At 53.5% G+C, this 26305-nt stretch overlaps 1 protein-coding gene across 1 annotated transcript in view; it reads right to left on the reverse strand.

Moving 5' to 3' along the window:
- LOC117643123 (visual system homeobox 2-like) overlaps positions 1 to 19141 on the reverse strand; it is an 86032-nt gene extending 66891 nt beyond the window's left edge. The window contains exons 1-2 of the mRNA XM_034381812.1: positions 18775 to 19141; positions 437 to 490 (exon numbers count right to left, since the gene is read on the reverse strand). Of these exons, the coding sequence (XP_034237703.1) occupies positions 437 to 490; positions 18775 to 19141 (421 nt within the window). The remainder of the gene's footprint in view (positions 1 to 436; positions 491 to 18774) is intronic.
- Positions 19142 to 26305: the final 7164 nt, after the last annotated feature.

Below are 26305 nucleotides of genomic sequence, written 5' to 3' on the forward strand. Positions count from 1 at the left end.
CGTGTGACCCCACCAATGGATTGCTCTCCGGACGAGGAGTCCATTGGTGGGGTCGTTCGGTTCGAGTCCCATTTAGCGACTCAGGAGCTCAAAACGCGTCTGGGATTTTGGCCGCCTCCACTGGTCTTCTGGCCCACTGTGCGTAGGCAATAAGCCCTGTGGAGCATCTCATCAGGCGGCTCGCGATATGGCGGTGATTTTGGGCGAAAGTGCCGCGCGGAACAGCCGAGGCGGATGAGTCACCGCTCGGTAAACGCGCGAATGAAAGGAGAGGTTCCCGACAGAATGAGCCCCGCGGGGCGGAAAAGGAATAAAAAGGCAAAAAAAAAAAACAGAAAAAAGAGAAACGGCGTTCTGGCGCCGCTGCTGTACCTGTGGATTTTCGTTATGAATACGAACCCCCCTCCCCCTCTCTCCCCACTCCCCTTTTACTGACCTGGTAAACATGATCCCGCTGTTGAGAACGGGGGTGACTTCAGTTGAGGGAAACCTGGAAAGAAGAGCCGAACGTTACGAGGGACAAAATTGGCACGACAGATTATATTGACATCGAGTGAACAATGAATTAATTCGAAGTAGTTGCAGGGGGATGACGAACCCCAAAAATTTGATACAAAATTTACTCAGATTACAAGAAAGTTTGATGAGTGATTAAAAAATAACGGAACGTGTGACCCTACCAATTTTTAACTCTCCGAACGAGGAATCCATTGGTGGGGTCACACGTTTCGTGTTCGAGTCCCGTTTAGCGACTCTAGAGCTCAAAACGCGTCCGGGGTTTTGACCGCCTCCACCGGTCTTCTGGCCCACTGTGCGTCTCCTGCACCGCAATGCAGGGTGGTGGTCTCGCGTCTCGTGTGACTAACGGGCGGAGCGTTTCATTGGCCGAACAAAAGGGCGGGACGGGCACGCAGCGCCTCGCTCGCCTCGCTCGGCCTTCTCAATGAGGATCGGTGAAACCCGATCATCGATTAGGAATGCACGGCGGCGGTGATCCGACCCACGAGCAATTACCACGTCACTGCGGCCCCTACACTGGCAGAGTGAGTGGCCCCATTCGCATTACGTTTTCGCACACCGCAAAAAAAAATGCAAGGAAGAGGTTAGTTTTGATAAAGTTGGAATAAGTTAGGAAAGACAAGTACAGAGGAAGCAAAATATACACTTCCTTGGAGCTGATATCTTAGCTTTGAGTCGCTTGGAACCATCCCTCGATCGGTTATGCCAAAATAAATTGAAAATATAAGCAGGAGAGCCTGTCAAATGTACGTCGAGATGTCTGCAGAAGGGGTTGCAGAAGGTGAGGCAGCACTTTTCTTCATATCCTGTACCGTTATGGCACCGAGCAGACTTGAAACCGTCCATCATATCGGCTTTTATTGGATCCAAGAAATGACATAAATGGCAAAAGCTGGGTAGTGGGTTTTTTTGTGCCTCCTAAAAGCACCCATACATCGTAATGTGTGGACGTGAGAGTGTGAGCGAGTGTGACGCGGCGGCAGGACCGGAGCAGCGCGGCAAACTCATCCCAGACAGAAATTTTTAATTAGGAGCCAACGCGGTGCCTAAGTGGCTGCGCAAAGGGCCGCCACCACCTCCAGCAGCGGCAGCGGGAGCAGGCAGCAGTGGAAGCAGCAGCACCACCACCACCACCACCACCACCACCACCACCACCACCACCACCACCACCCACCACCACCCTCTGAAGAAGCAGCAGCAATAGAAGCAGCAGCAGTGGAAGCAGCAGTAGAAGCAGCAGCACAACCACCACCACCTGCAGTAGCAGCAGCAATAGAAGCAGCAGCAGTAGAAGCAGCAGCACAGCACAACCACCACCACCACCATCATACCACCACCTGCAGAAGCAATAGAAGCAGCAGTAGCAGAAGCAGCAGCACCGAACTATACCATCATCAACAGCTAGCAGCAGCATCACCACTACTACCACCACCACTGCGATTTCTCAGCAACCCTCCAAAAAAAAAAAACATCTTAATTCGAGTTTAAAACGTGAGCACCGCGGTGCCCACCCCGGCCCAGCCCGGCCCGCGCGTGCGCACCCGGGCACCGCGAGGTTGTTTATCTTTGACTAGTTGCTAGACAAGGCGTCGCGACGCGCACGGCGGCCTATGGCGCACGCGGGGCGCGCGGCGCCGAGGGGCTGCACACAGCCTTTCACCCTTTCACTCGCACATAAAGGGGGAAGGGCCCTCGCACTGCCTGGCGGTGCCTGCCTGGCGCCCCGACATGCACTCCGGCGTGGCTTTGACTACGTCCCAGGCCGTGCCGCCGCTGCCGACGTGAGGCCGACGTTTTATCCCTCTGAATATCGCATTTTATTCGGCCATTGTGGAGCCAAACGCGCCGGGATGTGGGCACACACACGCACACACACATACACACGGGACACACGGTTGTGGCGGCGCCAGAGGCGGCACTCTAGAGATCTCTGGCCAGGCGGACGCGACTTCACACGATTTTACAAAAACACACGCTCTCACACACAGACCCCCTACACTCAGACACAGGCGCGCGCGCACACACACACACACAGTCGGCTACGGTCGTTGGACAAGCCTCTAGATCAGATTCCGAGAAAATCATCAAATCGATCATCCTGGAATGGATGCAACGCAACCTGTACTGATCTCGGCATAAAGGACAGGGGCCGGCCGGCTATACATGCCACACTGCACTGTTCCTTTTGATTCTGCTGCAACCTACTTCACAATAAATAAAACCCTTCTGTGTAATTTTCACATAGTCTGCGGACCGATAATGTCGTTTTGAAAATAAGCATAAATGAGAGAACATCAACCCGTTGGTACTAACACGTTTGCGAGCGTCCTATCAACACGTGCTCGCTACTTCTTCTAATCGATCCACCCCTCGGGAAAAGTTAATGCTCACAAGATTTTAGTGTGTATTGAATGCCGCCTGGCCTGGCATGCGCCGGTCTGCGTGTGTGTGTGTGTGTGTATGTGTGTGTGTGTGTGTGAGAGAGAGAGAGAGAGAGAGAGAGAGAGAGAGTGTGTGTGTGTCTGTCTGTCTGTGTAGGTGTGTATCTGTGTGTGTGTGTGTAGCCGCCTCTGCCGGACGGTGACAGCAGCGCCGCGTGTCTCCCACCTCACCCCGCCCCGCCCCCGCCACGCCCACCGCAATTACCGAATCAGCACGTCCCGCGCGCCGTTCGGAAACGTACGCCACTAGTTGTGTTTGTCGCCACCCCGAAGTGAGGCGGGCTCCGCACTGCCGGCACTGCCACGAGCAGGCGCACGGGACGAGCCGCACAAAAGGCGAAATGCCGAAATAAATGGGAAAGTGTTGCCGGCCGCCCCGGCAGGGCTGGCAGCCCCGGCAGGCCGCCGCCCTGGCAGGGCAGGCAGGCAGCCGCGTGATTGGCAAAGGAGCAAAACCACTTAGCGTTACAGCGGTGTCGCCTTGATTGCAACACAAGGACGATTAATCGATTCATCCCTCTCGTTATCACGTTCGAGGATTTTGGTCTGCAGAAGCGGCTTCTTTTTCAGTGGATTGACCGATGAAAGCGAAAGGCAGCGTGACTTGGTCGATTTTTTTCTTGCAAGGGGCACTGTCGGAAAATTTGAAGAGAGACGAGTACGATACTGCAACGATCAAAATCAATCAGTTGATCAATTAATCAATCATTCAATAATCCTATATTCTGACGAAAAGACTTTTCATTCAACATTCGTTGAGTACAAATGTACCAAACAAAATATGAAAATAATTTTGTTCTAAGAGTCACGAGCTACTGTAGGTAGGTTCCCGGAAGTGGAGGATGTCTTTGAGCAGTCTGTGTTCGTGGGTAGATTCTCCTGTTTCCTAGTTTTCGGCCCTCCTCACCCCTCTGCGCAGTGCAGTATCCTCCAATCGTCTTCGGCGTCCAGCAGACTGATCCCTCTGTCCCTCTCGCACTCCTGGGGCGTCCTGATGAGGTGCGTGAGGGAGACGGAGGCGCATCAGTCTAGTGCGTCCACTGCGCCCGGCGCCCCGCCGCGTCCGGACACTTCTGCCATGTTTTCCAGTCGCCCAACTTTCCGGCGGGACGCTTCGGCCGCTGCCAAAATCAGACCCTCAATTATAGACCCCCCCCCCCCCTCCTCCAAAACTGTCCAAAAACACCGACCGGAGCAACTTTGTCTCGCGAGACAGAGAGAGGGAGAGAGAGAGAGAGAGAGAGAGAGAGAGAGAGAGAGAGAGGAGAGAGGGCACGAGGTGTGAAAATAACGCCTTGACTCCCTCTTCCTCTCCCTCCTCCCCCCTCCACATGCCCTTCACCCGCCGCCTGGCCCGCTCTCTGCCCCCGCAGCGTTACATCCCACCTCGACAGCGGGAGCGGGGGTTCCTCCTCGAGGCTCCGGAAAGTGGGGCACATGGTTCACTTATTGTTTTCTCTCCGTGTGTGCGTGTGTGTGTGTGTGTGTGTGCGCGAGTGAATATGTGGCAGTCTGCGCGCCTCCTGCGCACTCGTGCTGCAACCCCGCGAGGGAAAAGCCTACAGAATCACTTGAAAGTGCTTTGATTTTTAGAATTATAGCGTTTACAGCCGCTCAGGGGTCTTGCTCTGAAATTTGTGTCCAGGTATGTCTTTATTTGGTGCCTTTCGAAAGGGAAGACACGACAACTACATTGGTACATCACTACGGAAGTGACACAACCTTCCATTAAGTTTCGTAGAATAGACCGACATTTTCTCTTATGGAAGACACCTTTTGTTTCCCTTTTGCAAATGCTTCGCGTCGGAAATTTAAAAAAAAATGTTTTGAGATGTGTTAATATTCAGCCCTCTATCAAGGAAAGAAGCATAGAGATATCTTGGGTAACAAAATAAATCACATCTCTTGTTTTCGAACCAAAATTACCTTCAAACGAAACTTTCTTTGATGTCCACCACGCACCAAGACAACCAAACTGCCGTTTTGGAGTTGTTTTTTTTTGCTCCCCAAAACAAATGTCTGCAGTCGCTTCTGCGAGAGACAGAGAGATCTCTCCGCCGCCGCGGCTGGCGGCTCGCGCGTGTTCGATCCAGTCGCCCCGCGCCGCGCCGCCCCCGCCGCGCCACCCCCAGAACACCGTGTCCACCCCCACAGCCCCCGCAGCACCGCCAGCAACTACAGCCTCCACGCCCAATGACCTTGGTCGCACCAGAGACTTTGCGTAGACATTGCTAAACGGTGCAACACACCCTCAGATTCTTTTAAAGGGCCCTCTTAACATACGTTGAAATGAGAACATACGTACTACAATAAAATTCATGCGTAATACGATGAAATTCATGAGTAATACGATGATATACATGCGAAATACGATAAAATTCATGCGTAATACGATGATATACATGCGTAATACGATGAAATTCATGCGTCATACGATGAAAAATTAAGCATATTACGTATGTGCAAATTTTTGCGTACCTTACGATGAAAAACCATCGTAATACGTATGAAAACGATCATAAGATGTTGAGTGTGCACCGCCTCTTTTATCTCGTGAAAAAATTGGAACTCCGTTTTTCCCGCAACTTTCTCTATTGTTACTCGTATTGAGAAAGTCCTGCGTGCTCTCTGCTTTGCCTTAGAGAAAACCTGCTCTTTTGGCCTTAAAGTTAACACATCATGTCCAAAGGGGCAGCAGCAGGTCGAATATGGCGAAACGGACGAAAGTTGAGTAAGTGAAATGTTTTTCTGGGCCTCGAGCCCTTAGGGCAACCTTTCCTTTTTGTTTTTGCACATAGCTCACCCTGTAGGAGATCTGTCTAGGTCTACATGTGACATACCCTCAATAACCCCACCAAAAATAGCACCCCTAAAAAAAGTTCAAACACATTTTTTTGCCAGGACATTTTAAGAAGTTTTCTGGTTGGCTCTGTATTAGCGGACTCTGAAACGGGTCTTGCCAAGTTTTTATTTCTGCGACGCTAGATTCCAGTAAACTTTAATAAAGACCAGGGCAGCCTCGCCACGCCCCTTCTGTCCCTCTCTCTCCCACTCCTCCTCCTCGGCCTCCTCTTTGATTGCCTTTCCCCTCCCCTGCATCCCCACCCCTCCTTTGCCCGTCCCGCCAGCCCTTTCAACATGTGTGCGCTTTGCATGTGCACGTACGCGAGCATGATTCAGGACCTCCACTGCAGATGTCGCTGCGACCGTGGTCGCTTTTTGATGCGATGATGCACTTAGGGAAGGGCGCACCGGCTTTTCGCGAAAACCTTGAACCTTCCGGCAACTCGGGCTAAAGATACTCTACTTCGGTTTGGCTTGTTTTGGTGTGAAGGAGAACTTCAACTTCATGACAAAAATTCAGTTTATTGCCTTATTAACTGAGGTCAGAAGATTTGAAATTTAAAAACAAGGGTCTTCTTCAATTGATTTTTTTTTCAGACTAGCGATGGCTGGTGTTTTGGTGGACGATGTTTGATTCGACCTCGAGCTGTCTTTAGCCGAGCGAGGTGGGCTTGCTACAAATAATCAAAAGTGCATTTGATATTCATTTTCACGTTCGAAATGAAAATTCTTGACCTCACACTCCGAACTTTTTGCTGTCGATCACAATATCAGATGTGGCATTCCTCCAACGCCAACCGCTATTTCCCCCTTCCTCGATTTTCCGCCCTGTCAACAGGTACAGCCAACGTCGTGACGTCACCCCGAGGTGTCGGTCGTCCGTGACTCATACACCACCACCTTTTTCACCGGCAATTAATCTGATTACGCAGAAACCCTAATTACAGGACGACACTTCCTTCGCCTCGGATTTTTCTTTTTCCATTATTTCTGTCTCCCTCCTTCTTTCTGCTCCTGGCGCGTCTTTTTCCCTTTCTTCCCCATGACAATGCCCCAGGTGTCAAACGCTCCCCATTGAATGCCCTCCCCCCTCCCCCCTTCCGAGCCCCGCGACCCCGCCCGGATGTGCAACCAAAATAAATATCAAGTTCCCCGCGCCTTCCCCTCTAACGAGGTGATACCCATTATCCACCCTGCGCGAGGCTAGGTACAGTCCGAGTGTTATCTTTTCATGTTTTTTTTTTTGTACGACTTGTTGTGCTTGGTGTTACACCAAAAATACCTTCAACATGAAGGTTGAATTCGTACGAGCTAGGCTTAAAAGCGCAACCCTAAATTTTTAGAATTTTTTCGCGTCTTGGGTCCCAAAATGAGTACTGGATTTTTTTTAAAGCTTTTTAAACTTATTGTCGCTGATCCGACATGCACTGTGACATTCTCGCCATATGTATAGAAAAATTATTGTCTTGCGTAACACACGTTTACGCGTGATACGTCTCTCAAATGTTCAATCATGGACCTACCAGCTTTCGTTTGTGAGTGCCAAATATTCGATTGCTGCCATTGAACTTAGCCGATCGAAAAAAAATGTTTACACCCATACCTTTTTTTTCTTTTTCCAGTGTGAAGCAGTGACCAAGTGACCGCTTGGGAGAGATGAAGCGCTTCGTGGACGCCCGTCCGTTCGCGCCAGCTGCACTGCATGGTCGAGGCGTGCGACAGATCGTCCCTTGTCCTCCAGCACTCCGGTACGGCACACACTGATAAGTAAGTGACGGCCCCACAAAGGGTTGGAATTGAAGGTGTAGACGGCTAAGCGGAGCGCCACGCCGCGCCACGCCTCGGCGGCGTCGCCAGGGACACGTCGAGGGGGCGGTGACATGGTGTCAACCATTCACAACAACATCAGCCCGGCCGAGATTCCCCGTCGACAAGGGACTGTGTGGGAAAAGGGGGGCCTGCCCCAAAGACCAGAAGGGGACAGACTCGTTGTGCTCGTCGTGAGTCAAACTCATATTAGGTGAAAGGGACACAATGTTTAACTCGGTATCGTCTCGAGATCTCGCTGGTTGGAGATCATCGGCCCGCGCTCGGACGGATTTCTCGTAGTCCCACGCGTGCTCGAGAAAAAAAAATAGAACTTATGTTGTAAAAAATTAAATTTGTTCGATAGGCTCAATTCGGTAGCTGTAATCGAAACTCTCGTACCTCCAACTTTAAACTGATAGCCACGACCGGAGACGCAAAAGGGCAAAAACAAAAACACCTAAGCTCAGTTGAGCTTTTACGAATGCTGGGTCGTGATTGCCAACTTTTGGTTGTGGCTATACCCACTGGATTTTCGATTGGAGCGATCGATTTCTTTCCTATAGACCAAAGGCCATTACAACAGCGTGGTGCTTTTTTCATGCAGCTCCCGTCCTGCTCTCTGAAGATCCTTCTGAACTTTTTTCTCGTGTTATGGACACTAATCTTAGTGTTGTGACATCATTACCATGGTGGTTGGTATCCATGAAGCAGGGTTCTCAGTAACTTATGACGACTTTCTTCACATTACGAACAGACTTTTAGAGAAAGTATGATTGATTTGCATTGTTAAAGTACTATGATGCCTGCACGGCATTTCTCAGTACAGGGGTAGTGTGCGCCTTTTGGCGGAGACCGCGCGGAGTGGACGGACGGACGCCCGGACCTTTGAGCCCTACAAGAGAGGCGAGCAAGTCCGAACAAAAAGGGCGCGCAGGCCAGCAGGGCCAGTCCGTGCAAGGTGAGGGCCGCAAGGGTCGCTGGGATGCCGCGTTGAATGGCACAGGGCACCTGACGCAGCCTGGCCGTGCCAGGGCTGTGCCTCGCCTCGCCCTGCGCAGGTAGGGCGGTGTGGGGCATCACACAGCCACTTCCGGGCCAGCGGTCACTCGGATAAGCATCTCTCTGGCTGCCGGCCACTGCACTGCCGGGCACTACACCTGAAAAATTCTCGAATTTTCTTTTTCTTTTCTTGAATTCAAAAAACAAAACAACTCAAACTTAATCGAGGAATTTATTATTTTAAATTTAAAAACAAGTGAAGTCAAAATTTTAAAAAAAGAGTGTTTTTTTTAAATCTAAGAAGTCACAGTTGTGTTTTGGGTCTTACACAGTCGGGCACTGTAGGTAGGGCACTGTAGGGGCATGCCGAGGACATTTTCCAATTAGAGGTAACCAGGGGGAAAGGCCGTGGTCATGGCGGGGGCGCGGGGGGTAGCGGACCGCCGTAGCAGCGTCGGATCTCGAAATACAGACACGACTCACGAGGTGTGCTTCTGTGTCAAATCGTGCTCGGATACTCCCACCCACCAAAACACGCGACGCACTCACGCGCGCCTCTCTCTCTCTCTCTCTCTCTCTCTCTCTCTCTCTCTCTCTCTCTTCTCTCTCTCTCTCTCTCTCTCTCTCTCTCTCACACACACACAGACACAGACACGTGATGAAGCGCGAGGTGTAATTGGCCTGTTTTACTCTATGTTACTCGGCGCTGCTGCAGCGCGCGATTTCATAATTGGCTCGCCACTTGACGACACCACTTCCCCCCGATTCGTCCGTTCTGCTTTCTCCCCGTCTCCGCTTTTGCATGACGCGCGCAACACACTTCTCTCTCTCTTTCTCTCTCTTTCTTTCTCTCTCTCTCTCTCTCTCTCTCTCTCTCTCTCTCTCTCTCTCTCTCTCTCCTTTCCCCCTCTTTCCTTTGGATGACGTCGCTGCTGCTGCTCCGCGCTACACACCTCTCACCCCTGCCCCCTTCACCCCCTTCCCCGCCTCCCCTTCACCCGTTGCCGACGCACCCCCTGCTACCCTTTAACACCCACCTCCGTCCACCCCCACTCCTCCCATCCCCGATCCTCGGCCTCCCTCCTTTTCGCTTTCTCTTCCATGCCTTCCCCTCCCCCCTTCCCCCCTTTCCCCTCTTTCCCCGTGTCCCGTCGCGTCAGTCAACGACTCTCCAAACTCACGGTCGGACGAATTTACTGCCGAAAATCGGGCATCGCAAAGTCCCTCTTCGCCTCCCCGCTTCTCGCATGTCATGCACACAGTGTCGCACACACGGGGGCGCACCTACTGCACACAGACACACACACACAGACATGCAAGTGTCCCCTTCTGCCCCGTTGGCTCCTTGAACGCTGCCGTATTGTATCGAGCCACAGTCAATCGGGGCACAACGGGCAAAAATGGGCAAAACGAGAACAGGGCCCGGGATGGAAGGAGGAAGAGGGCATTGTCGGTTGTCTTTGGAGGGTAGGGAAATTCAGATGATAAAGTCTTTGTTTTTCGTAGTGGTGGTTACTATTTGGGTTACTAGCATTTCAAAATAATTACCCAATATTCGGTCAAACGTTTTAAACAAAGGAAGGAAGGAAGGCGAGGCGGGGGAGTTCGTGAGTATACGTGCCAAACATCCGCACGTTCGGTTAGGCTCGCCGATTTGCGCGGCGAGCACCATCGCACACAGACAGTAGCTCCTCTCGCTCGGGTGAACACCCCCGCAGGGCAGCCAACCCGTCCACCACTACCAACACCACAAAAAAGAAAGAGAAAACTCAGAAAAATAACATACATGAAAAAGTACGCCATGGCGCTTGGAATAAATGCGAGAGGACAACCTCTCGTGAAATTCTGTGTCCACTTGAGGGCCCAAAATCTCTGAAAATCTGAAATCGTTCTCAAAATCGGCTCAAAACAGGCAAATTTAGGGCGCAAAATCGGTCATTGAAAACTTGTGAAATCCGATTAAATCTAGATCAGGGGGTAGCATTTTCTCTAGGAGACACCTGGGAATACGAGGTACTGCTTTGGCCTGAAATGAAGAACTGAAGCCCAGCGGTGACGACGCCTCCGACTGTAGAAAGGCGTGACGAGCCGCAGCCTGCCAGAGTGGCCGGCCAGCGATGCCGCGACAGAATTAGAACCAAAGTGGCAGGACTAGAAACACCCGCCAGGTAGCCTTTGTTCTGCTGTCTCTTTTTCGGCAGCTCCGCCTTGCGGGCTACGAATATTGCTTCGTCCCTCTGTCTCTCTCGCACCGGCACGGGACGGCCCATGGGTGCGAGAGAGACAGAGCGGCGGCACTGCTCGGAGTGTCAACCTGCTTGCGCCGTGTCTCAATAGCTGCTTATGCCCGGCGCCATCCCGCCCCTCCAGGCCGCCAGCGCCGCCAAGCAGTGTCATTCAGTCGCTCCGTCTCTCTCGCACCCTTTCGGGCCGCCCCGTGAGTGCGACAGAGACAGAGCGAGTCGGGCTGCAGGACGGCGCTGAGCTCCCAGCCACATGATTACGCATAATCGTCTGGGGCTTAAGACGCTGCGGGGCTTTTCTCTCTCGGCATTCTTCGCCGCCCTTGAGTCCCTCGGCTCTCGAGTCTCACCGGAACGCCTGCCAGGGTAGGCCAGCCCGCCGGGCAGGGGTGCCCCGCGTTGCCTACCTCACAGGCACCCCGCGTTGCCTACCTCACAGGCGCCTTGCGTTGCCTATCTCGCAGGCACCCCGCGTTGCCTACCTCACAGGCGCCCCGCGTTGCCTACCTCACAGGCGCCCCGCGTTGCCCACCTCACAGGCGCACCACATTGCCTACCTCACTAGCGCCCCGCGTTGCCTACCTCACTAGCGCCCCGCGTTGCCTACCTCACAGGTGCACCCGTGTGTACAGTGTGTTGCACGACACCCCCTGATGCCTACCTCACAGGCGCCCCTGTGTGTACAGCGCCCTCGCTCGGCTGGCTGCATGGCCCCAGGCGCGCGGCTATGCACGCCTCTCGAAGCAAGACACGCATGGTCTCTCTCTCTCTCTCTCTCTCTCTCTCTCTCTCTCTCTCTCTCTCTCTCTCTCTCTCTCTCTCTCTCTGCTTTTAGCTTCCCCCTTTTTCCCTCACTCTTCTTTTTTGCTCCCTTTTTGTCTCCTTTTCTGTCTCTTCGCAACATGGCTACGGCGACGACGTCGACGCGCAGGCTCGTTTTAAAAAAGCGGACTCGTGAATAGAGGGCTTGTGATTAGCCCTGGTAAATAGGGGCATTGTCCAGGCCTTTGGAGAGGCGAGGCGTGGCGGGGCGTGGCGTGGCGCTGCCGGGGCCTCGGAGGCAGTCTCGGCGCTCGCAGACACCCTGTACTTTGTGGAGCCCATGGCACACTGGCAAACTGGCTCTGCAGGCCGAGATAAGCGAGAGGCGACGCCAGTGTTGGTTCACTGTAAAGGCCTCTGGTTTCAGGTCACGACGAGGAGATGAAAAAGTAATTGCCCCGGCGGAAATTGGTTAGGTTAAAATTTTGGGTCTGCAAAAGCAGTCTTCAGACGTGCGCGGACTCCTGGGAGATGGTGGTAGGGGCAGAGTAGTAACAGGGTTGCCACGTCTGGAAAACCTTACCTGAAAAAGTTAGTAAATTTGAAAATGGTCAGGGACAAAGTACCCGAAATAGTCGGAGAAAAACGTGAAAGAATGGTCTGGAAGTCAGGAAAAAGTCAGCAAAAATGAAAATTTCATTTTTGTGGCAACACTGAATAAGGGTCCTGGAAGAAGGCAACCAGCAGCACAAGCCACAGGTAGGCAATCAGGTACTTCCTGCCCGTAATCAGGCAATGTGTGCCACATCTCTTTCTCTTCGCTATAAGCTAATACTGGTCATTCTCGTGTTTTTCATTGAACCAAGGGCGTATGAATGACGAAACAATGTGACAGTCTAACGACAGAAGAAGTCTCTTTTTAGGGTGTTGCCTTCCATTTCTCCACCGTCATCGCCGCGTCCCCCCCCCCCTCTCTCTCCACAGTACGGGCCATTGCTTCCTGTTGCAGTTCCCGTGCATGCTCCAGGATCCTCCAGAATCCCCCAGGATCCCCCAGGATCCTCCAGGATCATCCAGGATCCTCCAGAATCCTCCAGGAGCCTTGTGGGTCCCACAGGCCCTTCACGGCCTCCACGGCTCGGAATCGCCTGCGAGGAGCCCTCGGGGAAAACAGACAGGCCCGAGGACAAGCACGAGGGGCCGCCCCGGAGGCTGGGGAAGCGAATTAGGCGCTGTTGACGAGGAAAATACGAGGAAACAAAATAACAACGGAGCCAGCGAATTTTCAGTGTGTGCGCCGTGTTGCCTGTCACAGAGTCAAGAGCGCGCTGCAGCGGCTCGGGTCGGGGGAGGCAGGCCAGAGGCAGGCTGGTGGAGGAGGACGCCACGTCCGGAGCGCTGTTGCTCTCTCTCTCTCTCTCTCTCTCTCTCTCTCTCTCTCTCTCTCTCTCTCTCTCTCTCTCTCTCTCTCTCTCTCTCACGGCCCGCGTTCGGTTTGGAACGCTGTCTCTCACTCGCACTCACGGCCCGCTGTGCGTCCCGGACGCAGCTCTCGGGGTGGGCGTGGCGTGGAGTGGCGGGGCAGCACGGTGCAGTGTTCCCCACGCACAATGCGCCTGCGTCCGCCCGCAGCGCACGCGTCAGCCTGACTAGCTGCCCCCCCCCGAGCCCCCCCGGCCGCCGCCCCCGCTGCCTCACAGCTGTCCCCCCCAAGCTCGCCCGAGCGCGCGGAAGCTTGTCGTGTTCGAAGCTTTGGCTGACTCGAAGCCACTCGTGCCCGAAGCATTTAAATGTGTATTTAAGATGGTCGCACATTTGAAGCTGATGATACTTGGCATTTTACGATGGAAGTACCAGTGTTGTCAATGCAATTTTACCAGCTACTCTGAAAGCTCCCCTGCTGTTTGAAGAGCTGGTCCTCATGTTCTTCGGACCTGTGACAAATTGTTTATCACATGATGTCAAAGTACACCACTTTCATCCCAACTTGATGAATTTTCACTTCGACTTGATGATTTTTCATCACTAGTTGATGAATTTTCATGTCAGATTGATGAATTTTCATCTCAGCTTGATGAATTTTTATCTCAGCTTGATGAATTTTCATCTCAGCTTGATGAATTTTCATCTTAACTTGATGAATTTTTATCACAAGTTGATGAATTTTCATGACAAGTTGATGAATTTTCATCACAAGTTGATGAATTTTCATCACAAGCTGATAAATTTTCATCACAAATTGATGAATTTCCATCACAAGCTGATAAATTTTCATCACAAGCTGATGAATTCTTATCGCAAGCTGAAGAATTTACATCGCTAGTTGATGAATTTTCACTATTAGTTGATGAATTTTCACTACAAGTTCACCACAGGCTTATTTGTTGCCTCGGCGCGTGACAACAAATGTCATCAACAAGTTTGGCGCAATCTTTGTACGGAAAGTCAGCCTTGACTTTGTCATATCCAGTGACAACGAGACTTCTAACCGAGCCCCGCACCCACCTCGACAACAGCCTCCCCCCTCGCCTCGGCGTGCCTTGGCGACTACGCGCTGCGCGAGTCGAGGCCGCGCGTTTTCCCTGAAAAGGCGATTTCGACACCGCGCGCCCAAAACAACGAGCCGCGGCGCGCGCCGCCAGACTCATTCCGAGAGTCGTTCTCGTCGCTCTGTCTCTCTCGCACTCATGGGGCGTCCCGTACAGGTGCGAGAGAGACAGAGCGACGACAACGACTCGGCGGGTGAGGCGACGACGACGACGAGGGCGTGAATGAAGCCAGCAGTCCCGCCACACCCAGCGGGCGGGGGAGGGGGCGGGGGGCGCGGGACAGGAAGGAGAAGGGGGAGGGGGCGGGGGCGTCGGAAAGCGAAAGTAGAAAACGCCAGGTGGAAATATCCGGGAGAGTAATTGGTCGTCTGCTGGAAGTCGAGTAATGCCGACTCAATCTGCCCGCGTCGGCCGCGTCCCCGAGTGTCCCGCCTCGCCGGCCAATCTGGCTCCCCCATCTGGGGCCTCCCTGCCCGGCCGGCCCGGCTGCAGCCCCGGAAGGGGCTCCGCGTGGCGGGGCGGCGGGGGCGCCGGAGAGAGCCCCCCTACGAGGGGAGACACGCCTGCCAATTTCCGAATTTGATTTCCATCTGCTCACGAAGCGGCTTATTTCGGTCGGCGCCGCCCGGGACTCAGTTGGCGCGCCGCGTGTATCGTGTCGCTCCGAAAAGCCTCAAATAGCCTTTCGCCGCCCCCGCACCGCCCCCGCGCCGCCCCCGCGCCGCCCCCGCCGTCCCCGGGGACCTGCAGCCTGCGCCACTACACGGTGCCCCCACCCCCTGCCACCCCCACCGTCGATAAAAAGCTGAAAATTGCCAATAGAGCGTAAAATTAACGGGGCCTAATAACACTCGGTGCGACGCGCTGCCCCGCCGAGGCCCCGCCACTTTTCAAAAGTTTTTTCGATTTTTTTTTCGTTGTTTTTGTTGTTTTTTCCCGCTCGCGTTCGCGGCTCGTAATTGAGGTTAGTGCCGCGCTAACTAGAGAGGCTAGTGCGCTCGGCCCGGGCTGATGATGATGATTCGAGGCCTGGGCCGCCGCCAGCCGCCGAACGACCGTCTCGCTCTGTCTCTCTCGCACTCACGGGACGCTCCGTACGGGTGCGAGAGAGACAGAGCGCCGATCCTTCGGAAACAGGGGGTTTGATGCCCGAAAAGTGCCACGGGTCGCTCTGTCTCTCTTGCGCACATACGGCACGCCCCGTGAGTGCGAGAGAGACAGAGCGACGCGAGTTCGGAGTCCGGCCGGTCGTTCCTCCAAACAGTTTCCTAGTTGCTTTCGGCTCGTTATCTTTGTACGCTAGTTGGGCTGCCTGCCGCGCCACGGCGGCACAGCGCCAGTCGTCTGTTTCTGTGGCTTAAGTTGCAAAGTGCTTAATTAATTCCTTACAGTGCGCTCCTCGGGCAGGCGCCACGCCACGCCACACCACGCCACGCTTTGCCACGCCTCGCCTTGCCACACCACGCCTCACCACTCCTCGCCACACCACCCCCGACAGACAGACGTTTGGGGACGCATAGCACCGCAAGGGCCGAAGAGGACAGAATGCAAATCAAAGACATGGGCGACATCGCCGTGCGTCAAAGAAAAGGGCAGGTTTATCTCGTGCGTGTGTGCATCCGTAGTATGTGTGTGACGCTCAAATTCATTTTTACATTATTTTTGTTCGCGCGTTTTTATTGTAATTGGCCTGCACAAAGGTGAATTCGAAATTAACCGCGGAAAGTTTGGCACACGAGGATGGTTCGCTCATGCCTAAAGGGTGGGCACGAAATAGAGAAAAACACCCTACTTTCAAAACCTTACAAAACTACAAAAACAAAAGAAGCTCGTTGTAACCAAGCATTTATCGCATACACTGTTAAAAATAAAGTTGTAATTTAGCAGTAAATATGTTGCTAATTTTCTGAATGATTTAAGTTGTTTCCAAATGACTTTAGTTGTTTACAAACGACTTGCGTTGTTCGTCAACAAGATGGTTGTAAACCAGTAGACAGCCTTATTTGCATCAATTTTGATTGCCGATTAGGTCACAGACCTAGTGAAGTCCCAGTGACCCGCAGTAATCACTTCTTAGATTGTCCGAGTTGTTTGAAGATAGCAAAATATTGTTTTGAAACAGCATAAGTCAGAAAAATAATTAGCAACGAATTTTTCGTTTTAAAACAAGAAAACTTGTTTATAAACAACAGCGTTGTCGAGGTTGGTTATTGTGTTGTTGTTTTAAAACAACCATTTTTAACAGTGTACATTTCAAAGAAAATATCATCTACAAGGCAAGTGTTTGAATAACGAAATAAACGGTTTCTATATCGCATGAGCTCAAAAAAGGTTCGTAACGTTTGAAGCATGCGGTCGGCAAAGTGAAAAACTAATTACAATTTAAATTATTGTAACAATTGTTATTGCGTCGATTCAGTCAGCCCCTCTGGAAATTCGAGTGACGTCACATTTGTCGTGTCCGCGACAGGTGTGTGGTTCCATCGGCTCGCCGGGCATAATAATGATTTCGCGGTGAAAACTGCGCGGCGTTAATCGAGCACACAGCAGACTGATTTCGTCGCTCTGTCTCTCTCGCGCTCATGCGGGACGCCTCACGAGTGCGAGAGGAAGAGTCTGCAGGGGTCTGCAAGTCCCACTTTTAATCGCGGTGGGCGTTGTGGGCTGTCAACGCGTCCGGCTGCGGTGAATCGCAATCCGAAAGTGCATCTGAATTTGAATACAGCGGCGCAGACGTGCGCGTCGCGTCATGCCTGCACCTTTGGGAAGGCCAACCCAAAAATAATAATTATAATAATTGATAAAATGGACGAAGGTAATTTGGGTCGTTTTCCGCCGAAAAAACGTCGGCCTTGCCGCTGGCCGGCCCCGAATTCACATAGTTTTACCGAAATGTGGCTGTCAAGGTAATCTGCGCGAGCGATTGCCTTCGTCTGTACTGCGGATGTACGCTGTTTCGCGGATTCGCTTGTTTCCCAAATAAACGCCCAGTAAACACACTAAGAAAAATAACAGCGAACACTCTAATTCTCCAAAACCATGCTCTCCGAGGATTCTACGACAAATTTTCAATTAAAAAGAAATCAACGGCACTCTTTTTCGAAAAGCGCGACAGCAACGCTGCGACACCGCGCGATGCACCGGCCGAGAAGCCATGCTCACCAAAAAGGTGTATTTTAATTCATAAACCGGAGTGTAAACAAACATTCCGCCCTACTTCAAATTTCACGACCTTCTGGCTGAATAGCGTGGTTATTTTATTTTAGGCAAAAATTTGCGATTTGAATGAAAAGTACTAAGACGGAATTCGAATACTAACCGCATGAACGTCAACGTCCAGGCAAGTTGGAAATTGAATGAAAAACACCACCACGAAATGACTATGGCAAGGAAGAGAAGGCTGTGAGCTCGTGCTAAATGTTGTTGTACTTTTGTTCACCATAACTTTGCTACATTTGTGAATTTATGAGCTACGTACAGATTGATGCGTAAATTCGGTGACAATGTTTTCATTGTCCTGAAGTATTTCTAAAATTCTACCTAGTTTACACAGTAAAAACAGAACCTGGTTTTCCCAGGAAGCCTATGGTGAAGGCATAGGCGATTTCCTGGGAGCTCCTGGGAAAACCAGGTACGGTTTTTACCGTGTATATACAAATTTGTACGTAACGATCTCAAGCATAAATATGACAATAGTTATGGACAAACAGTCTAACAGGGATTGACTGGTGTTTCGTTTTGCTACGGCCGAACCGTCGACGGCGCGGCCGAGGGAGACTCAAACGCGCTGGGAAAACCGCCCCGCCTCGCGACGCGGGGTCCGGGACGCGTTCACTCGGAAGTGACGACGGCGGACGGGGTGTGGCGATCAGGCGCCGGCCCGCTCGTCTCCTCGGACGCGATGAGTTTATTTTTCGTCCCCCGAGAGGGACGGTTCCATTACATGCAAATTATGCAAATCGCTAATGCGCCTCTTCTACTCAATTAAACGGAATAACGTCATTACTGTGCCGATGCTCGCGCGGAGCAGGAAGAGATGGTTTAATACAGTGATTCATGGAACAAGCGCGTCCTTGTCGGACGTTTGTTCCACGCCACTGCGGGAAACAGTCGAATGATGACGACTTGGCGGGAAGAGGTTGTTTAGTGTTTTGGTGCCCTGGTCCAACCCCGAGTCCAGAGTTTTTTTGTTTTTTGTTTTTTTGAAATCCGGTTTGGTGGCAGTAGGTGTGCTCACACTTAATGTTCATGTACGTTGGTTTTCCAACCATTGCCATATTTTTGCATAGGAAAGCTATGTGCAATGTTATACTTGAATTAGGGACAATATCTCCGTATTGTGCCCAAGTATTTATAATCTTTTTCCCAGTGTACAAATTTGTACGTAACTTACTGCTGCACTCTACGCCCATACTTATTTATGCACAAGAATCCCAAGAGCATTTAGCGTGTGGGGGAGTTTGTTTCGGTGTTTTGGTTCAACTCCGAGTTGGGTAGGGTGTGTTTGAGGTCCGTGTCGGTGGAAGTAGGCACGGACTGCAGTGCAGACAAGACTCGTCGTCTTTCCGCGGCCCACGCCCTGTCAAGTCGCGCGGGGCCGCGTCTCACCTGGGGGAGGCGCTTCGAGACCAGCTCGGTGGTGCAGCCCCATGGGGTTGGCGGCCATGGTGCCGTGGGCCATGTTGATGTGCTGGGGAAGGAAGGCGGCTGCCACCGCGGCCTGCGCGTTGAGGTACGCCATCCTGGACATGTGCCCCGCCACGGACATGTGGTGGTGGTGCGCCATGTGCGGCGGGAAGGATCCCGGCGGCGCGGGTCCGTGCGCGGGTCCGTGCGGGGGGCCGCGCAGCGGGTTGCCGGGGCCCCCGGGGGTGACGGGTGACACCGCCCCTGCGCCTGACGGGCTCCTCGGCGGGCCCTCCGGGTCCGACAGGCCCAGCAGCTCCTGGATGGCGAACGGGGACCGCTGCGGCATGGTGCTGGGCGGCCCCAGGCCCACGCCGGGCCCCAGGCCCACGCCGGGAGGGCCTTGGCGCACCCCCAGGGTGTGGACGCCCCGGCCACTCGGCGCACTCAGCGTCTTCATGTCATCTTCGGCTCACAAACACAGCACTGCACACACTCGCGCACTGTCAGCGGCACTCGTCACGTGGTCGGTGGCTCTCGCGCCGCGGCCCGGTCGTGGCGACCGCCTGGGAGCTGGTGGCGGAGCGCGGCCCGACGTGCGAACGCGCTCGGGGTTGAAGGCGGACTGGGCGAGCAGCCCGCCGCGCCGCCCCGCCCACCTGCCAACCGCCGGGGGCGGGGCCTGCGGCCGGGGGCGGCGCCAGCGAGCGCGGCGGGAGGGGAGGGAGCGTCCGCCGCCCCCACCACCGCGCCCGCCGCGCCCCCACCACCGCCGCGCCGCTCCCCCACCACGCCGCGCGCCGCCACCGGCCGGGCCCTTGTCCATGGCCGATTATAGACGGTGCTTGTGGGCCCGGCGTCGCCCTGCGTAGCCCTGCGCCTGGCTAGGGCTAGCTAGGGCCAGGCCCGGGCCCAGGCCGGCCGGGAGGGAGACGGACTATTTAGCCTCCTCCCGCGGCCACGCGGCCACCAGCCCTTAATCACAGTAGAAAGAGGAGGAGGGGAGGGGAGGGGGAGGCTGGCTAACCGCGCCGCAGCAATTACTCCAACTGGCCGGGGGGTGGGGGGAGAGGGCGCGGCGGGGCGCGGCCGGCCGGGGCGGCGGTCACGGCGAGCAGGACCAGCACGGAGTCAGTGCGGCCGCGGCGCTGGGGCGGGGCGGTGGCCGGCCGCGAGGGCGCCCCCCGCGCACCCTAATGGGGAATTCCATAATTTGGCGGGGAGGGGGAGGGGGGAGCTGCTGATGAGCAGAGATCGCGTGGCCGTGGGAGTCGAGTCGGGGCGGCCCGGCGGCGGTCAGCGCGGTCGGCGGTGATCGAGTGGCTGCGAATCGGGGGTAGCAGTTTGAAGGCCGGCGGCGGGGCGGTGCTGCGGGGCCGTGCTGTACCACTGAGAGGAGGCCGCTTGACACATTACTGGGAAAATCAAATCGAATGAAACTGAATTTAGAGAAGTCACACGGTCGTACTTAGAACATACATGAATTAGTATCTAAATACCCATATAAACACACATTAACTGACTTAATTTAGTTTCCTTCTCTCTCTCTCTCTCTCTCTCTCTCTCTCTCTCTCTCTCTCTCTCTCTCTGACACACAAACACGAACAAACTCACAAGCAGACAATCACACCGACAGACGGATGGACAGACAGTTAGATAGACAGTCACGCGGACAGGCAGGAACGCCGCTCCCCTTGCTAAACACACACACACACACACACACACACACACACACGGAAAGAGAGAGATAGAGACACACAGATACACACAAACAGAAGCAGAAAATAAAACCATACTGTCACTACCCCTTTGTTTTGCAGAAACGTGTGTCAAACTGTAGTCGACAATCTCCTCGTCTGCGGCCCGCCGTCTGCGAGTCTGGCCGCCGAGTCGGCGCCGCTTTGTCTCGGCCGCCACACTCGCACCCACTTCCTAGAATTAGAAAAGCTTTAAAACGAAGGCATGTGCAGAGGCGTGCAGTGTGCGCGCCATCGCCACAAAGCCCAGCCTGCCTACTGGAGGCGCCATCATCTTGTTACTCCGCGATGAATTTGAAAATCTGCTGTCACACTGAGAATGAAAAAGTCATGATCAATACCCAATTTTGGGCGAGGTATACTTATCACCCAAATTTGGGCGAGGAAGGGTGTATCAGCTACCTATATGGCTCCATAGTATTATGACCCAAATTTTGGTGATGAAACCTTCCTCACCCAAATTTGGGTCATAAAGAATTCCTCACCCAATATTTTAGTCATGATCATGCCTTTTTCATTCATTCTCAGTGCAATTCTTTGCCAGCGTGTTGCAGCGTTTCGTCTCCACGAAAAAAAAATTGAGATGATAAATAAACTCTGTTAAATTAGCTTCATTCTCGAGCTGTATTTGAAAATCCGATGCTTACAACCAAAACCAGGTTGCGACGACGGATCGGAAACTTCTTTAACATGCAGCTTAGTTGCTTAGCAGGTATCGATTGGATTGATTTTACCACACGACAACCTTCTTCGTGTTGCTGAGAAAAGGAGGAATTTAAGGGGAAGGCGGACACCACTGATGGATGAAACAAACGCATAAAAATTAAAGACTATGGCGCAAACTATTTACACCTGGAACGGCTTGAATCGTTTCGTGCCTTTCGGAGGGGCATGAATTTTAGGACTTGTAGACACACTTTAAGTGTCCTTTCTACCACATTCCGCCCTTGAAGGGCGTGAAATGCTGTAATGCCTCTGTATTGTATACAATGTGTCCGTATTTTTCACGCCTTTGTTTTACCGGTGGAGTCACAGCCTGCAGCGTAGGCAATCGGCAGCGATACGATGCACAGGTGCACGTGGGTTGCCTACCCGGCGAACCGCAGGGGCGTACGTTCCTGGGTCTGGGGAGAGTGGCGTCGTCAAAACTGCGTTCCCGCCCAACACTCCCATTGCTCTCCTCACAGTGCTCCTCACTGCTATGAATGATTGAGCCATCAAAATAAACATTGCTTTCTGCATGTCTGTATCGAACGAAGGATATCGTCTTAAGACGTCCCTTTTTTCCCCTGTATTCATTATTCGCTGTCGTTTGCAGACAGGACAGACGAACACCATTGGGTCGGATTTCATAGGGAGGGAGAATGAAGTACCGCGAGGGGAATTGCAGAAAAAAGCGAAGACCTTCAACTACTACCACAATACAACAACAACAACAACAACAGCTACGTCTCTGCCGGCGACTGATGTGTCCTTTGGACGTCCCCTGCGACTGTCCGCCTTTGTCGCCAAGCCGGGCAAAACTCGGCAAAAAGTCCACTTTTCCGAAGAAAACTTCCGAGGCTCTCGGAACAGCTTGACATTGAACATGGTGGCAACAGAAAAAGTGAATACAAAACTCAGTAAAGCAGCCGTCCTTATAGTCCACGACGTCCTGCCGGCCGGCTATTTTTCTGCTGTGGCGTGGCCTCGCACAGTGGGCCAGAAGACCGGTGCCGTCGGCCAAAAGCGTAGAGGCGGTTTGAGCTTTGGAGTCGCAAAGCAGAATTCGAAGCGATCGTGTGACCCCACCAATGAATTCCTCGTTCGGAGAGCAATTCATTGATGGGGTCACACGTTTCGTTCGGGTCCTATTGAGCGACTCTGGGGCTCGAAACAGGTTCGGTATTTTGACCGCCTCCACCGGTCTTCTGGCCCACTGTACCCCGGACGGCACCGGGCTGGACCGCAGGATTGCAGGGCGCTGAGGCGACGCGGGGTGTGGTGGGGGTGCGCGTAGTGGGGCCCTGCAGGACGAGCTTGAGGCGCTCTTCCCTTGTTCTTTATTGTCCTCATCGCCATCTTCATTGCCCGTCTCCAGGAGTCCACTTCTCTTCCTGCTGCTCCCCCCTCCATCTCCCCCTCTCTCCACACTCCCCCTTCCCTGCGGGGTTCCAAATGATTCCCGTATTCTCGGCGCACAGTAGCAGCTCCGGCTGGCCCGGCATCCATTTACTTTTCAATATACTTAGTTCTGTCCGGACCGTACTTTTCTGAAATGTTTCCAAATTACACCTCTCTGTGTAATGCGCCCGGCGGCGGGGACGGAGGGGCGCTTCGGGCCCGGCCCGGCTCGGCTCAACTCGGCTCGGACTCAACTCAGCTCTCGGGCTCGACTCCGCTCACTTCGTAAAAGAGGGGAGGGGGGCGAGAAGAACGCCGCGCCACCCGCAGACGAGGGGCGGGGAGGGGGGGAGAAGAGGGGGCGAGTGAAAGAGAGAGAAAGGCGGAAGGGTGGGGGAGGGGGGGAGGTCGCGCAGCCCTCCACCAATCACAGCCCGCGACATACATATTTGATTGGCAGAGAGGGAAAACGCGAGGAGAGGAAAGAGAGCAAAAAGAACGGGGCTCCGTTTCAGAGCGAGCGAGACGGAGAGAGGCAGAGCGAGACGCGGAGCGAGACGCGCCGAGGAGGGGAGTGAGAGCACCGCCGTCGCCACGCTGAGTCCGAGAGTCGTTTTCGTCGCTCTGTCTCTTTCACACTCTTGCGGCGTCCCCGACCGGTGCGAGAGAGACAGAGCGAGACGCCTCTCGGAATCAGTCTGCTCCGGCGCGACTAGCCGGGCCGAGTGTGCATGGGCCCCTCCACTGCCGCCCCTCCCCCGCGCCGTTGTTGGTCTTTTAGGGGTGTCCCTTCACGGCGTGACTCGTTTGTGTTGACTGCGCTATCCGCCCCGAGCGCCACAAAGCCACAAACAACACTGTTTCAGTGGCCCCCGCGTCCTGCGCGACTCGCACAGCGCCTGCATTTCCACCTTGGTCCTCATGGTACTCCTCTTCGTGGTCGTGGTCCTCATGACGGTCCTCGTTGTGGTGCTCATGATGGTCCGTCGCGGTCCTCATCGTGGTCCTCATGATGATCTTCATGGTGGTTCTCGTCGTCGTCTTCATCGAGGTCCTCCTGGTGGTCCTCCTCGTGGTTCTCGTCGTGGTCCTTCCTCTTCGTGGTCCTTCCTCATCGTGGTCCTCCTCATCGTCGTCCTTCCTCGTCGTGGTCCTTCCTTATCGTGGTCCATCCTCATCGTTGTCCTTCCTCATCGTGGTCCTTCCTCGTCGTGGTCCTTCCTCATCGTGGTCCATCCTCATCGTGGTCCTTCCTCATCGTGGTCCTTCCTCGTCGTGGTCCTCCTCGCGGTCCTCGCCATGGTCATCCCTCATCGTGGTCCTCTCATCGTGGTCTTCGTCGTGATCCTCGTCGTGGTCCTCCCTCATCGTAGTCTTCATCGTGATCCTCCTCGTGGTCCTCCCTCAATGTAGTCTTCATCGTGGTCCTCCTCCCGGTACTCATGGTGGTCCTCGTCCCCGTCTCGCTGGTCCTTGCTTACGGACTTCTTTGAGGCGCCGCCGCGTCCTTGCGCGAGGACGGCGCGCCGCTCAAAACGGAGGGGACCGTCTTACACGCCGCGGGCCGTAAGAAGCGCCCGTCTTCCGAGGAACCGTCTCATCGCTCTGTCTCTCGCACCTTTACGGAACGCCCCATGAGTGCGAGAGAGACAGAGCGACGAAACGGCTCTTCGGCGGCAGCACCGTTGCGGAGTCAGCTTCAACTTACCGCCGCGACTTTTTATACCGCCCACCCCTCCCCCTTCCTCTGCCGGTGCTGCTCCGTCGCGGCGACAACTTGGTACAATTTTGATTACGTTGTAGATCTTTTGATGGAGTTATTGCTCCAAGCCGTAGGGCTGATTATTAATCGCATTCAAGACCGTGATCAGCGTTTGTGGAGTGGTGCTGAGCGGCCCCGGCGCGGCCTCTCTTTTCCGCCTTTGCCGCCCCCCGCCTCTCTCTCTCTCTCTCTCTCTCCTCTCTCTCTCTCTCTCCTCCCTCTCTCTCTCTCTCTCTCTCTTTCTCACGACTCAGCAACTCCGGCGACGCGCTCGGGCTTTTTGCTCTGCGGCTATTCGGCGCCTTCAACTTATTCGCTAATCAAACGACGGCTTGTCACGGCAGCGCCCATGCCCTCTCACTGCGGTCATCGGTCTCTTCTCACTCGCGCTCTCACACCTTTTTAGCAAAGACGAACCACAGGCAACTTGCGGCGCACGCAAGAAAAGCGGATCGAAAACCCCATGCTTTCCTGAAGACTCGGCGAGGATAATTAGCCGCCATTAAAAGCATTATTGGCGGCAGTAACAAATCGCCGGCGGGGCGGGTTATGTTGGGATTTACGTTAAGCCGATCCGGGCGCGCTTAATGCAACCTTGCGCAGAAAATGCTCTACACACTTTTTTTGTAAAATAAGCATAAAGCAATTTCGGCCTTCCCCCGTATTTGAGGATGGTTTTCTTAACTTGTTAAATGAAATGACCCATGCATTTGGTACAAAATGTGAGCTTTTAAGGGTCCCCTTTAGGTCCTTCAGTCTTTTCATGAAGAAAACTAAATTTTAAGATTACATTCAAATTGAAATCTTGATTAAATTTATCTTGGCATGCAAACAAACTCCTTTTTTAAAACAATATGTTTTCAGTAACTTTTAGGCGAGGGGTGGGACTTTCTACAAAGCAGCGAGCTTTAAAACGATTCCAAAAAAAATGAAAAATCTCAAAATATAATGTTGAAAACTTCATCTGCTAATGGGCTTGCTCGCACTTTCTAGCTTATTTTCACCTCCTTTATGGTCCGAAACTCGTTTCTGCACAACTAGAACACCAAAACCCAATCAAGCCCGTTCGTTCAAACACCCGTTGGAGTCCAGAAGCCATTTCAAAAAGGAACGAAAACAAAAAAAATTGAAATGATTTCTTTTGATGATGAGGCTTATTGCACATTAACGATCCCCAGAAAAATCACTCCGGTTTTTCTTTCCCTTTGCAACGCATCCCACACTGTACACACAACACCACCACACACGCGGACGGGTCCCCGCGCTTCCTCCCCGTGTCTCCTCAAAGGCCGCGTCGCCGCGCTCTCGATATAATCCGCCGAGTCTTTTGGAAGCGCGCCGCACGCAAACGAGACCAAGTTGAGCGAGAGCGCGCACGGCCCCGGCACGGCCCCGCCGCGGATCAGCAGAGAGGGGCGACTGATTTACTTCCAGAAAGGCGGAGGGACGGGAAACGAAGCGAGACGGGCCGTACGCCTGTGATTCACCTGCCAAATAATCGTGTCAACATGAGCCAAACAAGTGTCGGTTACATTGGCAGCAATTACACACACACACACATCACACACGCACACACGCACACACACACACACACACATACACTCACACACACACATACACCACCACACACACACTCACACACACACACAACACACACACCACACACACACACACACACACACACACACAACACACACACACACACACACACACACACACACACACAGAGGAGGTGTTGGATTTCACGCACACATCCGCCCTGGGGAAAACACGGCGAAACAAAGCTTTCTTCCGAGACGGGCACGATCCTCCAGTTCGATGAGTCATGGAGCGAGAGTGCGCACCAGATCCGCTCCAAATCCGCAATCATGGGTAATGAACCAAGCTAGGC

Source organism: Thrips palmi, unplaced genomic scaffold, assembly GCF_012932325.1.
Source record: "Thrips palmi isolate BJ-2018 unplaced genomic scaffold, TpBJ-2018v1 HiC_scaffold_1, whole genome shotgun sequence".
In the NCBI taxonomy this organism is placed as follows: domain Eukaryota; kingdom Metazoa; phylum Arthropoda; class Insecta; order Thysanoptera; family Thripidae; genus Thrips; species Thrips palmi.